Source organism: Trachypithecus francoisi, unplaced genomic scaffold, assembly GCF_009764315.1.
Source record: "Trachypithecus francoisi isolate TF-2019V2 unplaced genomic scaffold, Tfra_2.0 Lachesis_group8, whole genome shotgun sequence".
Taxonomy (NCBI): Eukaryota; Metazoa; Chordata; class Mammalia; order Primates; family Cercopithecidae; genus Trachypithecus; species Trachypithecus francoisi.
The window spans coordinates 33,334,795-33,351,470 of NW_022681473.1; the positions used below are offsets into that span (position 1 = coordinate 33,334,795).

Sequence of the window (16,676 nt, forward strand, 5' to 3'; positions counted from 1 at the left end):
AGACCAATGGAACAGAACAGAGTCCTCAGAAATAATACCACACATCTACAGCCATCTGATCTTTGACAAACCTGAGAGAAACAAGAAATGGGGAAAGGATTCCCTATTTAATAAATGGTGCTGGGAAAATTGGCTAGCCATAAGTAGAAAGCTGAAACTGGATCCTTTCCTTACCCCTTATACGAAAATTAATTCAAGATGGATTAGAGACTTAAATGTTAGACCTAATACCATAAAAACCCTAGAAGAAAATCTAGGTAGTACCATTCAGGACATAGGCTTGGGCAAGGACTTCATGTCTAAAACACCAAAAGCAACGGCAGCAAAAGCAAAAATTGACACATGGGATCTAATTAAACTAAAGAGCTTTTGCACAGCCAAAGAAACTACCATCAGAGTGAACAGGCAACCTACAGAATGGGAAAAAATTTTTGCAACCTACTCATCTGACAAAGGGCTAATATCCAGAATCTACAAAGAACTCAAACAAATATACAAGAAAAAAGCAAACAACCCCATCAAAAAGTGGGGAAAGGATATGAACAGACATTTCTCAAAAGAAGACATCCATACAGCCAACAGACACATGAAAAAATGCTCATCATCACTGGCCATCAGAGAAATGCAAATCAAAACCACAATGAGATACCATCTCACACCAGTTAGAATGGCAATCATTAAGAAGTCAGGAAACAACAGGTGTTGGAGAGGATGTGGAGAAATAGGAACACTTTTACACTGTTGGTGGGATTGTAAACTAGTTCAACCATTATGGAAAACAGTATGGCGATTCCTCAAGGATCTAGAACTAGATGTACCATATGACCCAGCCATCCCACTACTGGGTATATACCCAAAGGATTATAAATTACTCTACTACAAAGACACATGCACACGTTTGTTTATTGCGGCACTATTCACAATAGCAAAGACTTGGAATCAACCCAAATGTCCATCTGTGACAGACTGGATTAAGAAAATGTGGCACATATACACCATGGAATACTATGCAGCCATCAAAAAGGATGAGTTTGCGTCCTTTGTAGGGACATGGATGCAGCTGGAAACCATCATTCTCAGCAAACTATCACAAGAAGAGAAAACCAAACACCGCATGTTCTCACTCATAGGTGGGAACTGAACAATGAGATCACTTGGACTCGGGAAGGGGAACATCACACACTGGGGCCTATCATGGGGAGGGGGGAGGAGGGAGGGATTGCATTGGGGAGTTATACATGATATAAACGTCATGCACATGTACCCTAGAACTTAAAGTATAATAAAAAAAAAAAAAATGAAAATATACAATAAATTATGGTTAACTGTATTCACCCAACAGTGCTGCAGAAGGCAGGAACTCATTCCTCCTATCTAGCTGTAATTTTGTGTTCATTAACCAACTTCTCATTCTCCCCTCCTACCTCCCTTTCCCAGCCTCTGATACCCATATTTGTACACTATACTTCCATAGGCTCAATTTTTTTTTAAGCTCCTGCAGATGAGTGAAAACGTAAGGTAGTTTTCTTCCTGTGCCAGATTTATTTCTCATAACATAATGTGCCCCAGGGTCATTCATATTGCCTTGAATAACAGGATTTCATTCTCCTTGTGGCTGAATAATATTCCATTGTGTATGTATAGCATGTTTTTCTTTATCCATTCATCTGATGGATATTTCAGTTGATTCTATGTCTTAGCTATTGTGAATAGTAGCTAAGCTGCAATAAACATGGGGTTGTAGGTATCCCTTTGATATACTGATTTCCTTTCTTTTGGATTAATACCCAGTAGCAGGATTGCGAGAATTATTTTTTGATTCTCTTTTGAGTTTTTAAAGAAACCTCCACACTGTTTTCCATAATGACTGTACTAATTTACATTCCCACTAGCAGGGTATATGAATTTTCTTTTCCCCACATCCTTGCCAGCACTTACTTTGTCTTATTTGATAATAATCTAACTGGTGTAAGATGATACCTGATTATAGTTTTGACTTGCATTTCCCTCAAGATTAGTGATGTTGAGCATATTTTTATGTATTTGTTGGCCATTTGTATGTTTTCTTTTGAAAAATGTCTGTTAAGATCATTTGTCCACTTTTTAATTAGGTTACTTGGTTTTTTGCTGTTGAGTTCCTTGTATATTCTGAATATTAGTCCATGTCAGATGCATAGTTTGCAAATATTTTCTCCCATTCGACATGTTGTGTTTTTACTTTATTTTCATTGCTGAGCAGAAGCTTTTTAGTTTAAATCCCATTTGTCTATTTTTGTTCTTTCTTGCCTGTTCTTTTGATTTCTTAGCCATAAAATCTTTGCCTAGACCAATGTCTTGAAGTGTTTCCCTTATAGTATTATGATTTGATCTTATTTATAAGTCTGTAATTTATTTTAAGTTGATTTTTATATATGGTTAGAGATATGGGGACTAGTTTTATCCTTCTGCATGTGGATATCCAAATTTTTGAGCACCATTTATTGAAGAGATGTCCTTTCTCCAGTGTATGTTCCTGGCACTTTGTCAAAAATCAGTTGGCTATAAATACATGGATTTATTTCTGGGTTCTCTGTTCTGTCCCATTGGTCTATGTATTTTTATACCAATACCATGCTGTTTTGGTTACTGTAGCTTTGTAGTGTATTTTAAAGTCAGGTAGTGTAATACTATCAGCTTTATTCATTTTGCTCAATATTGCTTTGGTTATTTTGGGTCTTGTGGTTCTGTATGAATTTTAGGATTGTTTTCTAATTCTGTGAAAAATGACTTTGGCATATTGATAGAGATTGCATTGAATCTTTAGATCACATTGGGTAGTATGGTCATTTTAACAATATTAATTCTTACAATCCATGAGTATGGACTGTCTTTCCATTTTTATTTTTTATGTCCTCTTCAATTCTTTCAGTGTTTTTGTAGTTTTCATTTTAAAGGTCTTTCACCTCCTTGGGTAAATTTATTCCTAGTTATATTTTTAATGTTTTATAGCTATTTTAAGTGGGATTGCTTTATTGATCCCATTGATTTCTTATTCAGCTAGATCATTCCTGGTGAATAAAATGCTACTAATTTTTGTATGTCGACTTTGTATCCTGCAACTTTATTGAATTCATTTATCAGTTCTAAAAGTATTTGTGGTGAAGTCTTTAGATTTTTCTATATATAAGATCATGTCATCCATAACCAGGATAGTTACTTCCTCTTTTTCAATTTGGATGCCCTTTATTTCTTTATTTTGCCTAATTGCTGTGGCTGAGACTTCCATTACTATGTTGAATAAGGGTGATTAAAGTGGGCGTCCATGTCTTGTTCCAGCTCTTAGAGGACAGGCTTTCAGCTTTTCCCCCATTAAGTATGATAGTAGCTGTGGGTTTGTCATATATTGCCTTTTATTGTTTTGATGTATGCTCCTTCTTTGCCTAATTTCTTGAGAATTTGTATGATGAAGTGATGTTGAAATTTATCAAATGCTTTTTCTGCATCTATTGAGATCATTTTATGGTTTTTGTTCTTCATTCTGTTGATGTGTTATATCACGCTGTTTGATTGGCATGCGTTGAACCATCCTTGCATCCCTAGGATAAATCCCACCTGATTGTGGTGTATTATCTCTTTAATATGTTGTTGGATTTGGTTTGCTAGTATTTTGTTAAGGATTGTTGCATCTGAGCTCACTGGCATTTTGGCCTGTAGTTTCTCTTTTCCAGTGTCTGGTTTGGGCATTAGGGCAATGCTGACCTGAATGAATTAGGAAGAATTCCCTCAATTTCCAGTTTTTTGGAATAGTTTGAGAAGAATTGGTGTTGGTTCTTTTTTATATGTTTGGAAGAATTCAGAGGTAAAGCCATCTGATGCTGGGCTTTTCTTTGTTGGGAGACCTTTTATTACTGGCTTTATCCTATACCAACTTTGTGATGATAATAAGCCAGTTACTTTACTAGTCTTAGGCTTTTTTTTTCTTGTCTATAACTTGAGGATGATAATAATGTCTATCTTACAGAGGTATTATATGTAAATCTTGACATGTTAAGCAGTTACAAACTATTATTGATGTATTTTAATAAATTTCATCTGAGAACTGTATATTGTAGCCTAGGCCTAAGGGTTAGGCTATTAGTTGAGAAATGCATGATACATAGTTGTGACAGTTAAATAGGAAGGACAGATATTAGAAATATTTTAGATGAATAATGTTTTAAAATTTTATATACCTTTAAAAATCTTTAAATGGTACTTTATGCTGTTGTTTCATAGTATGTCTGTGTTCCTTTTGTTACATCAATAGTTAATAACTCACAAATGAATGTAACTTTATAATTTATAAAGTACTTTGACATATGTGGCTGCATTTGATTCTAAGAATCATTCTATGAGAGATTATTTCTACTAGGCCCCAGAAAGGTTAAGTAGTTTGTTGAAGATTATACAAGTTAGTAAAAGAACCACTGTGAAACTTGAATCTCCTTATTCCTATTCTAGTGATTTCTCCATTATTTTCTATTACATGGCAAGAAGTAATATATAGCAAGGAACAAATGTGAAAAACTGTTATTAGTCCTTTGAAAGAGTTACTATCTTTTTTAAGCATCTGCCTTAATAGAAGAAATAACCAAGACATGGAAGGGGACAGACGAGTTTAGAATCTACTAATTATATAATTTATATATAGACCCAGTGGCATTTGAATATAAACTTTGTTAAATCTAAATATTTGGTGGCTACAATTTGCCATTTAAAATATCATTAGTAGAACTGATAATAAACTCTTGCTTTCCTGCACCAAATTGTATTAGGCACTTAGTACATTTTAGGTGATTGTAAAATATTTTACAATAGAGCTGTTTCTTAAATGTTCTTAAATAGTATTGATCATGAAACTTTTTGAAATTTACCATCAGGCCAATGGTGGCAGAGTCTACATAGAACTATGCTTCGTGGTGTTCTGGGGAAAACCTTTCGACTTGTTGGCTATACTATTCAGTATGGCTGTATAGCTCATTGTGCTTTTGAATACGTTGGTGGTGTTGTCATGGTAAGTTTTTATGTTCAAGAATATTCATCTTAAATATATACTTTTTTTCAAATGGAAGGAAAATGTGTTTTTCCTTTTATTATAGTTGAAGTTATTTAATGAATAAAATATGAAAGTTAAAACATAAAATCTTTCTAAATATTGGAATAATAAGAGAGTATGTTTGAATTGGCCCTGAGAGAAGGTATAAGGACCATTACTTAAATATTTTCTGTATTCTGTTTCTAATGGGCACAAAAGGTCCTTTTGAATAGTAGAACAATAATAATTGTTATCATTTATTGAATCCTATTTACTGTGTTTCAGGATATGTTTGATGTTTTACACTTACTAACTAATCTTTTACACTTCTTTGAGATACTTATTAGTAATCCAATATACACATGAGGAAATGAATTGAGAAAGCTTAAGTAACTTACTTGTTCCAGATCCCACAGTTAGTAAGTAACTTGTCCAGTTTTCAAAATTCCAGCTCATTACCACCATGTTTAACTGTAATTAAAACAAATTAATAATCTATAATTGAGACAGATTATTCTGCCTAATGTCTATATTAAAATGTTAAAGTTGTTCCCTATCCTCAACTAATACTTGTTCTTAATATTGTAGTGGGAAACTATGAACTGTGGTTGTTGATTCAAACCTTTTGTCATGTAAAGAACAAATTGATTGACCAGCCAGTTTTTTTTTTTAATTGTTGTTATTACTGTTGTTTTTTTAAATTAGGTTTACTTTATCAGATTGACAGTCACGTAACTTCCAGTTAAGATGGAGTAATGGAAATATATATATTTAACTCAAATTTCCCTTCTTTTTTTTTTTTTTTTTTTGTTTGAGACAGGGTCTTGCTCTGTTGCCTGGGCTGGAGTGCAATCGAGTGATTCAGTTCACTGCAGCCTCCGCCTCCTGGGCTCAAAACAGTTCTTGTGCCTCATCCTCCCAAGTAACTGGGACTACAGGGGTGCAACACCACGCCTGGCTAATTGTTGTATATTTAGTACAGATGGCGTTTCACCATGTTGTCCAGGCTGGGCACGAACTCCTGATGTCAAGTGATCTGCCCACCTTGGCCTCCCAAAGTTCTGGTTTTATAGATATGAGCCACTGTACTTGGCTGAAACTTGCCTTCTTGATTTTTTGTAAGTTAGACTGGTACTTCCAAAGGTAGCAAACGAACTGTAATCATATTTCTTCTTATTTCTGCCTGAGTAGGAATTTTTGAGTAAAAAGTTTTATTTACAAGTAGAGTAAATGGAGACTGTTGTATTTAGATTTTTAAGGTGGCAATGATAATTTTTTCTGATTCTGAGGTAGAGGTTGAGTATCCCTTATCTGAAATACTTGGGACCAGAAGTGTTATGGATTTTAGATTTTTTCGAATTTTGGAATATTTGCATATATATCATGAGATATTTTGGGGATGGGACCCAAGTCTGAACACAAAATTCATTTGTATTTCATATGTACCTTGTATGCATAGCCTGAAGGTAATGTTATATGCTGTTTTAAAGAATTTTGTACATGAAACAAAATATTGGCTGCATGTTGGCTATGATGCATCCCATGGGGTCAGGTATGGAATTTACCGTTTGTGGTATCATGTAGACTCTCAGAACATTTCAGATTTTAGAGCATTTAAAATTTCAGACTTTTTATTAGGGATACTTAACCTGTATATATCAAGATTATGGTTTTGAGACATACAAATAGGAAAATCTTTGATTGCTTTATTGTAAAGATGGGGGTCTCTTTAAGTTGCCAGGTTTGGTCTTGAACTCCTGGCCTCGAGTCTTTCTTCCAAAGTTTTGGAATTACAGGTGTGAGCCACCATGCCTGGCCATGAAAATCTTTAAAGTCCATGTCTTCATACTAGTATTTTTCAGTAGAAAATTTAAGTTGTAGCCCCATGAAATGAGTAAGCTATTCTCTTAGAAGAGGAAGATAGGCATAAGCTCATTGAGAATAGTTTAATACCATTTAGTAAATCATCATCATGTTCACTGGATTATATCTGATAGTAATAAGAAAATGAATCATTCTCTCATTCATTCAACCAATATGTATGGTTTATCAATTTTATACCAAACATTGTTCTTGGCTTTGGTTATATAGCTGGGAACATGAGAGAGATCTCTGCCCTCATAGAACTGACATTCTATAGGGTGGCCTAAATTTGGAAACATAGGTAGTTTGTTTTATTCAGGCATTATAATGTGAAATCAATAATCCATTTATAACATATTTTTCTATATTTCCAGACTTAGTGGCTACTCTAGAGTTGAACTTATTTGAGAACTGCCAAATTTTCATGAATCATCCCCCAAACTTTAAGAACATTTGCTTGATTTTCTTTCTTTTAAGCCTGCTCAAATGATTTATGTTAAATTTAAAAGAGATTTTGAATTTAGATTACAAATTACCTCTCTTTTCAGTGTTCTGGACCATCAATGGAGCCTACAATTCAAAATTCAGATATTGTCTTTGCAGAAAATCTTAGTCGACATTTTTATGGTATCCAAAGGTAAATTTCTGTCATGGATATATTAAATTTACAGTGAAAATATATACACACATTATGTCTTTTCTGCAGTTCCTTAACTTCATCTTTAAAAACTGTTCCATAAATAAACATGTTAATAACCAGCTAGATAAAATTTTGAGTCAAATATTTTCTTTTCATTTGAGAAATATTAATAGTTTCTCAAACATATGCAGTCTCTTGGGTCATTGTATCTCTTGCGTTATTGTGAAAAATAATTAACAGTCCCTTACAATATACATGTAAGCTTAACTTTGTTTATTGGGTTTTAGAATGTTTTAAGAACTAGGAAGTTAGGGATTACATTACAGATCCAAATCAATGTTTTTGTTCTTTAATTTTAAAAATAATCCTGTAGTTCTATTGATTGCTATCTTATTCTCTATGTATAGCCTATGATGACTGTTTGATGGTTTTTATTTTTTTTTAATTTTCTGATATACATTTTTTGAGAGGAGGTCTTGCTCTGGCTCCCAGGCTGGAGTGCAGTGACACGATCTCAGCTCCCTGCAGCCTCAACCTCCTGGGCTCCTGTGATCCTTCCCCTCAGTCTCCCAAGTAGCTGTGACTACAGGTATATACACCATGCCCAGATAATTTTTGTAGTTTTTGTAGAGACTGGGTTTTGCCATGTTGCCCAGGCTGGTCTCAAACTCCTGAGCTCAAGCAATCCGCTCACCTCAGCCTCCCAAAGTGTTGAGATTACAGGTGTGAGCCACCATGCCCAGCCCATTTGATGATTTTTAGATTACATCATTGTATATGGCTGAGAACCAGGAATTGTATATATTATGAGTCTCCTGATTAATTATATTAACTTGAATAACTCCTGGGCAAATATTGTTTGTCACTAAACCTTTTAAAGTCCTATTTCACGGGAGGCTGAGGCAGGAGAATTGCTTGAACCTGGGAGATGGAGGTTGCAGTGAGCCGAGATCGTGCCACTGCACTCCAGCCTGGGTGACAGAGCAAGACTCCTTCCCCCAAAAAAATAATTAAAAAATCCTATTTCAAATGGTGGTTCCAATCCTTGTGATACCCTTTATTACAGTTAACTCTATGAGAATGATCTCTTCCAAGTGAATGTCAAGTATTAATAATTTAATATATTTTCTAAAGAGCACCTCTCTGATATCCTAAAATTTTGAGTCCATTTGTTTTTTATAATTCTGAAAAAAATCTATGCCTGCTTTCATTTCAGTAAACTACAAATTTGATTCCCTTGAGCTAGTATTTAGTTTATGGCATAATAAGTAGGTTTAGGCACTTCTCTTTCACTGTTCACCTTTGCTATAACCTATTTCACAGTACTGAAAATTGTTAATACGTTTCTTCACATTTACTGATCTTTCACCAGCCTTAGATTCTGCAGATAAACTCTCTTGGTCAAGCTGTATGGTTTGGCATGCTCCCTAGGTAATTCTTCTTCAAATCTTTTACCCATAACAACTTCTATATACTTAATTGTAGATATAGGAGTTATAAAATAAAACTTATATAATAGATTGTGTTGTTGCTCCCTTTTCTTTTTAACTTATATCAAATTATCCTTACATAGCCTTTGAATTAACTGGAGACCTAGCCTCATGATGTAGCATGAAAACAAGCATCTGTGTTCCATGCCAGTGACATAATTTTATTCACAATAATCCTGGGGCATCCTGATTGAGGAGCTGAACTTGTTGGCTGAATAGTTTTTGAATACACAGCTTGATATTTTTTAAAAAATTACTCGTTGCATTCAGATAAGTGAAACAACTACATTCAGTAAATGAATTCAGATTCTTTGAAGATCTTATTTTGTACTCTATTCATCCAGGTTACAGGACAGCTCAAAATCTGGCATTTATGAAATATACCAAAGTAACTTTTAGAGCCAAGGTAGCCAGCTGGTAACTTTTACTTAAAAAATATTACTGTCCTGAGTATTCTCTTTCTTTTACCCGCAGCACAGAACTCAAGATTTCAGGGGAATCTTTGACTCCTGGTAAGGGGTCCTGTTGTTGGCTGCCTGTTTCTAAATGTAAAATAACCTTCCATTTAGGCAAGAATAAAAGTTTGCATATCTAGTATCTAAAGCACATGGATGTCTCTTCAGTCAGCTGCAGAGAACACTCAACCTTGAGACAGTCAAATTTTTACTACTGCTTATTTCAACAAATAGTAGTGAGCACCTAATTTATAAGATGTACTGTACATTATAGAGAATATTAAGATTAATGAGATATTGACACTAGTTTTCAAAAGCTTACTGTGTAGTAGAATAATAAGTTGTTTATAAATATGAGAAAATTTTAATAAGCTTCCTTTTAAAACTATTTGAAGGAGTTAAGAATCTAAGGGATATGTATTTTGATCTAAATGCTATGCATATGTCTAGTTAGACTACCAGAAATAAAGTTTATATTAATACTACTTTCTACAAAAACAGCACTACTGAATTATGATTTCTATGTTGCCATTCGAGTGCAAATTTTGTTTTAAGGGTCATATTGATTATTTGATCAAAGAAATTAAGCTTCATTAAACACCCATGGAAAAACGTCTCTTCCTCCAAAGCTACCCAAAATCAACTTTGATGGTGTGTTACAATTTTTGCAAATTTGTTCATCTGAACAGATCCAGTGACATGGTTCTAGTTGTTTAGAAAGAAAATACCTTATTCTATTTTCAAAAGAAGGCAACATCCAAATTATAGAATGTAATGATTTGCTACCTTTCAACTCTTAACCAAGAATAGCCTCAAGAGATCATCATTGTAAATACTATTTCTGCACTTTCTGTAAAATTTCTGATAATGATACCTTTCATTCTGTTATATAAGAATGTTTCTTGTGAATTTCTCTTTGATTTAGTTTTTAGGGAAAATTTTGTCTTACCTCCCAAACTAAATGTTATTTTATTAATTAATGATTTCCATGTAACTGGTCTTAATTTCTTCTGACTTGGCTCCCAAAGAGTTTAGAACCCATTTTAATGCTTCTATAGAGCAGTTATTAGGTTTCTGATTTCATCATCATTTTCCTTTTATTCTTATGACTTTTAATATTATTTTGACATATGCTTATTTTATTATAAGTAACATTAAACTTTCTGGAACTAGGTACAATTAATAAGCAAATATGTTAAATCCTTTTAAACGTGTGTTAGTCAACAGAATTCACATATTGCTCGTTTTATGCAGAAAGAGCATTGTGTTCTGTTTGACTGTGGTCATTAGTCCTACATTCTGTCTTCTTCTTTTCCACTTTTTAGGATCTTTCTTATTTTTTATTACCAAATAGATTGTCAGTTCTTCTTATCATAAATCATGTCTTCTGTATGTAATCAGACCCTTATTGGTTTTATATGTTTGATGTCTCATTTTATTTTTCAGAGTGTATATTTGGGCAGCTTTTAGCATTTTATTTTGTTGTATCTTTTGATTTTTGTTCTCAAATATAAGTTCTTTTGATATGGGTTATAGGACTTATATGCTATTATTCCTCAATTATTTGAGTTCTAGGGAATCATGGATGATGTTTTTACCTTTTTAAGTGTACCCTAAAGTCAATCAGTGCTACTACCTGGACAGCAAATATTTGTTTACTTAATTTGTTAGTATTTATATGGAATTGTGTGGAGGGTTTTTTGTTTGTTTGTTTTGGTTCATTTGGGGTTTTTCTTGGTTTTTGTTTGTTTGTTTTTTTGAGACATGGTCTCAGTCTGTTGCCCATGGTGGCATGATCATAGCTTACCGTAGCCATGAACTCCTGGCTTCAAGCAATTCCCTTGCCGTAGCCTCCCAAAGTGCTGAGATTATAGTTGTGAGCCACTGTACCTGGCCTATATAGAATTGTTTTTCCACAATTTTGGTTCTAAGAATTTGGACACAGGATTAAAGCATAGTGGATACAATGCAAAAAGATAATTCTTGTGGAATTATCTGAAAGTTTAGAATCTTCTGAAATTATCAGAAATTTTAGATAGCCTTTTCATCACTCTTATTGTTGGATTCTCACCCAAAGTATTCAGTCGCAAAGGTTCTCAAAACCAGTGAATGTATGGAAGAGTCAGTATATGAGAGGATAAAGGTTATGGCTTTGTTTAAGTTGCCTTATAAAAATATTAAAGCAGTGCCATGCATGTGTTTATGCTTAATAAATAATACAGACATTTCTTTGACTTTTCCCCCTCAGAGGTGACATTGTGATTGCAAAAAGCCCAAGTGATCCAAAATCAAATATTTGTAAAAGAGTAATTGGTTTGGAAGGAGACAAAATCCTCACCACTAGTCCATCAGATTTCTTTAAAAGTCATAGTTATGTAAGTAACATTTCAATTATGTTATTTTTTGGTGTCATAATTGATTAACATTAACTGAATGCTGACAAAAGAAAATAATGTTTATTCATATTTTGAATGTAAGTAAAAATGCATCCAGTAGAATTTAAATATATTTATATCAAGAACAATTCAGCCATTATATTTTATATATTTTAGTTACTTTTAAAACCTACATAAACATCATAATAATTGTTACAGGCAAAATTTACCAGTGGATGCTAAAATTATTGGACAAAAGTTTGAGAAGAAATAGAACCTTGCATAATCTTAAAGTATCTCTCCCAAGATATTTATTACAAAGGGAAAAAACCTTAGAGGTGAAACCTGTCAGGCACCACTTTAACTGAGTTATCTTCATCATCATAACATGACATATCAACATAATGTAGCCTCTGGATTGAAGCACCAACAAGGGCACTTTCAGGAAAAAAAAGTTACAACCTCAGTCTACTCATGAGAAAACATAAGACAATCCCAAACTGAGAGTCATTCTACAATATAACTGACCAATACTCTTCAAAAATGTCAAGGTCATAAAAAACACGGAAAGATCGAGGCCCTGTCATAGATTGGAGCAGACAAAGGAGACATGGTAACTACATGCATTTGGGATCCTGGCTTAGAAAGATTTTCCACTATTAGTGGGAAGTCTGACAAAATCAAATAAACCTTCTGCTTTATTTTTTTTAACATCCTATTTAAATTTTGATAATCAAAATTGTGTATATTGAAATTGTATACAACCACCTTGCCTGTACAGCTAGAAAAAGTGCAAGAACAGTAAAATGGAAGAATGAAGAGTAGATACAATGTGTTAGCTCCTTTCACCAATCACATGGCTTCTGTAACAGAGCTTATGGGGAAGAGATGGCCTTTTGTTTACTCAGCATATACTCTTCTTACTTTAATAATTATAGCTTAATTTTCTACTTTACTGTACATCTTCTGTGTCACTATCAAATTATTAATGCAGCTGTTAACTAACGTTATCTCTGTATTCATCCTCAATGTAAGCAGATAATTGAATTACATTGTCATCGTAAATTTATTTTGAACCATAATAGCCTCTGATTGCCCTATAAGTAAGTTTGACCAATAGACTTAAATAATCAATCTTATTTATTTACCATTTGTAATAGACTATGGTTCAGCTGTGCAAGTGCTTTTGATGTTTATTACTACAATGTTAAATACACAGTAATTGTTAGCTTATGGTGATAACAGTGTTAAAGATGATAGTGTGCTGTCAGGTAACATATTTTTCTACTATTGCTTTCATCATGGACACTGTATCCTCTTCTCCTTAAAAAATGTTAGATTTTCCATGTAATTTCACCTTCATATGACTATTAGCATTTCCTGAGATATTCTAGTCACTTCTGAATTGCTTTAGCATCATGTGTGTACCTGAAACCAGAAATGATATTGATATCAACAGACAGAACAACAGAGCAAATAAATACCATATCGTTGTTGTTGATTTCTTTTTAAGAGTTATTAGAGGAGGATGTCAGTACAAAAGGATTCAGATGAAGTCTCTGCTAAGTAATCAGAGAAGATAACCAGCACTGTAAGATGTACATTTTTAAAATGTTCTTTTCAAAGAAAATATTCATTGAGTTTTGTTTTTGTTTTTAATTGACACAAAATAATTGTACATTATTTATGGGGTATAGTGTGATGTTTCAATACGAATATACATTGTAAAAAATGAAATTAGTATATTTAGCATATCTATCACCTCATGTATTTTTTATTTCCTTGTACTGAGAACATTCAAAATCCTCTGTTTTTTTGTTTTTTTTTGACATGGTCTTGCTCTGTTGAGCAAGCTGGAGTGCAGTGGCACAGTCTCAGCTCACTGCAACCTCCTCCTCCACGGCTCAGATGCTCCTTCCACATCAGTCTTCTGAGTAGCTCCTTCATATACAACACAATATTGTTAACCATAATCACTCTACTGTGTGGTAGAACACCAGTAGGGTGTTCTATTACTGAGTTTTTATATATTTGATAAATGTACAAATTACATGACATTGCCATTTTGTTCTGGGTGTATTCCATTCACTTTTGTTAGACAAATTTGTAAGTATACAGTACATCATTCTAATAATCTTGGTCAACACTTATTTTGTACTTCATCCATACTGTTGAGAATCTTTTCAAAGGTTAACTTGTTTAATTTTCACAACAGCAACATGATGAATAGGTAATAGTAGTATTTTACTGATAGGTAATCTAAAGAAGAAGGCTAAATAACTTGCCCAATTTCAAACAGTGAGAGGATTGAAACACAAGTAGTGGCTTCAGAATCTGTAACCCTCACGATGCCACTACTACTTTCAGAATACCCTTTGCCTATTTCTGTTCCCATCTCATCAAATTATACTTACTTTAAAATGTATTTGTCTTTATTATTTTTAAAAAAGCACGGGGAAGTATTTCTGATCGGGGCAGTATTGGTTTTGAAAGAGAAGCCAGTGTTTTTGAGAGTTTGTCCCTTGCTGGTTTTTCTACGCCGGGTTATTCAAGTCCTCAGAATTGTGTAGCTATTACAGAACCACTTTAGCAAATGTGTTCCTTTAATCAAGGTGATTTATAACAAAATTTCATCCAGGTTTGGAGTGCTCTGAGAAGATAGCCAAAATGTTTGCAGGGTCTACCCCTTTTGTCTGTCCCTTTTTTTAGCTATCTCAGAAGCACACTGGTACAATATTTTATGAAATGAGTTTCTTACCCTTACCTCTGCATCCTCTTAGAAAAATCGTTGTTTATAAGATGAAGATATTACCATTCATATCTTGATTGAGCTGCTTAATAAAATGAACAATATTAAAATATGTTTTGAATTCCAGACTAAGAAAGTTTATTCTTGTATGTAGGTGCTTCAGAAAGCAAAACACAAAAATTCCTCATTGGAACCTAGCCTGTAGAGTTTAGCATATCAAAGAAATAGCTTTGTTTGTAGGTTGGCAGAAAAGAACATAAACAAATCATTGGTTAAGTGATGTAGTGATGTGGGATCATTTTATTCTTTCCAGAGTTCTTTTTTGTTTGTTTTCCATTCCAGAGTTTTAAAAGACCACATGGTGAGCAACGCTTATGAATCAGCTTTACTTTTTACTGTTAGGTATTTGGAAACTAAGCAGTCCCTTTTAAGAGGCTGTTGTGGGCCGGGCACCGTGGCTCTCGCCTGTAATCCCAGTACTTGAGAGGCCAAGGCAGGCAGATCACCTGAGGTCAGGAGTTTGAGACCAGCCTGCCCAACATAGCGAAACCCTCTCTCTGCTAAAAATACAAAAAAATGAGCCGGGCGTGGTGACAGGCGCCTGTAATCTCAGCTACTTGGGAGCCTGAGGCAGGAGAATCCCTTCAACTTGGGAGGCGGAGGTTCCAGTGAGCCGAGATTGCGCCACTGCACTCCAGCCTGGGCAATAAGAGTGAAACTCTGTCTCAAGAAAAGAGAAAAAAAAAAAAAAAGATGCTGTTTGTTTTGCTTATTTTGAAGGTACTGAAGCCAATAATTCTTTCCTGGGGTTATGTATGAACTGAGCATTGGCTACTGTAAAGATATGAGATTAATTTGTGACTCTCGAAAGAAACAAATTGTCATGAGCTCACACATCTTGAGTATGTTGCCTTTCTGTATATTCTACAGGAATTCCTCAGTTTGCTGCTAGAAGCTATTGTTTTATCAGAAAAAATAATTTAGTTGGAAGTAGGAGCATGTAGCAAATAAGAAATAAATAAAATGAGTTGGCATTCTCCCATTGGTTTGCACAGCAGGCAAAATGCAAAGTAAACCTCTATTTAATTTAGTCTCTATTCCTTTAGGGAATGTAGGGACAGGGCTCAGAAATACACTAAAATTTTGTTATAAAGCCAATTAAGAAGAAAAGCACTTCATAATGTTTATTAGTATAATATTGTGTGATAATCCAGGAGTATGCTTTTAATCCATGGGGTAACTATGGAATAGTTAGGCATTTTGAAATATAATAAATTTCTATCAACAAACATGTTGTAAAATCTACATCTAAACAAACTCCCTTGACACCACATCCTCCTATAGGGAAGAGTTGTGTATAGTTAACTCCATTCTGAGCTTCGTATTATTTTTTTGAACTCTTTCCAGTTAGGCTTTGGTCTCCACCACTTCATTGATGGTTCTTGTCAAAGTTCCTAATGACTTCTCTCGTCTCTCCAGTGATCAACTCTCAGTCCTCATCATACTTGACCTATTGTTAGTATTTGAAATAGTTGTTCTCAAAACCTGGGTTCACTTAGTTTTTGGGACACTGCTCTTTTTGGTTTCTTTCCTTTCTTCTGAATTTCCTTTATTGGTTCTTCCTCATATCCAAATATTGGAATGATCTTCAAACCCTGGAGTTAACTAAAGGTTCATATTTTAAATTTTCTGTTGTTTATCTACACTTATACTTTAGCTGACCTCATCCTGTCTCATGGTTTTATGTACAGTACTTTTTAACTTACTCTCAAATGTGTATCAACTATAACCTCTTCCCTGAACTCTAGAATCATGTCTAATTGTCTGATATCTTCACTTTAATGAATAATGGTCATCTCAAACTTACTGTATCCAAAGTTAAAATCCTGATTTTCTTTCCCAAACTGACTCCTTCCATACACTTCCCATCACAGTAAAGAAAACCCCATGCTACTTTTTCAGGCCACAAACCTTAGAGTTATCCTTACTCTCCTTCTCTTTCACCCTACATCCAATCCCTTAGCAAATCATGATTATACCTTCTGTATATA

The 16,676-nt window shown here is 34.0% G+C and overlaps 1 protein-coding gene across 11 annotated transcripts in view; it reads left to right on the forward strand.

The window, feature by feature from the left end:
• The window catches only part of IMMP1L (inner mitochondrial membrane peptidase subunit 1), an 80,714-nt gene that overhangs the window by 44,874 nt on the left and 19,164 nt on the right, over positions 1 to 16,676 (forward strand). For 9 of the 11 annotated variants that reach the window (XM_033205280.1, XM_033205285.1, XM_033205279.1 and 6 more), the window contains 3 exons: positions 4,899 to 5,032; positions 7,465 to 7,553; positions 11,750 to 11,876. The exons of 1 other annotated variant lie outside the window; for it this stretch is intronic. In XM_033205280.1, coding sequence (XP_033061171.1) covers positions 4,899 to 5,032; positions 7,465 to 7,553; positions 11,750 to 11,876 — 350 coding nt within the window. Of the gene's footprint in view, positions 1 to 4,076; positions 4,081 to 4,898; positions 5,033 to 7,464; positions 7,554 to 11,749; positions 11,877 to 16,676 lie in introns of all 11 variants that reach the window. One more of the 11 variants, XM_033205289.1, reaches the window with a different exon arrangement.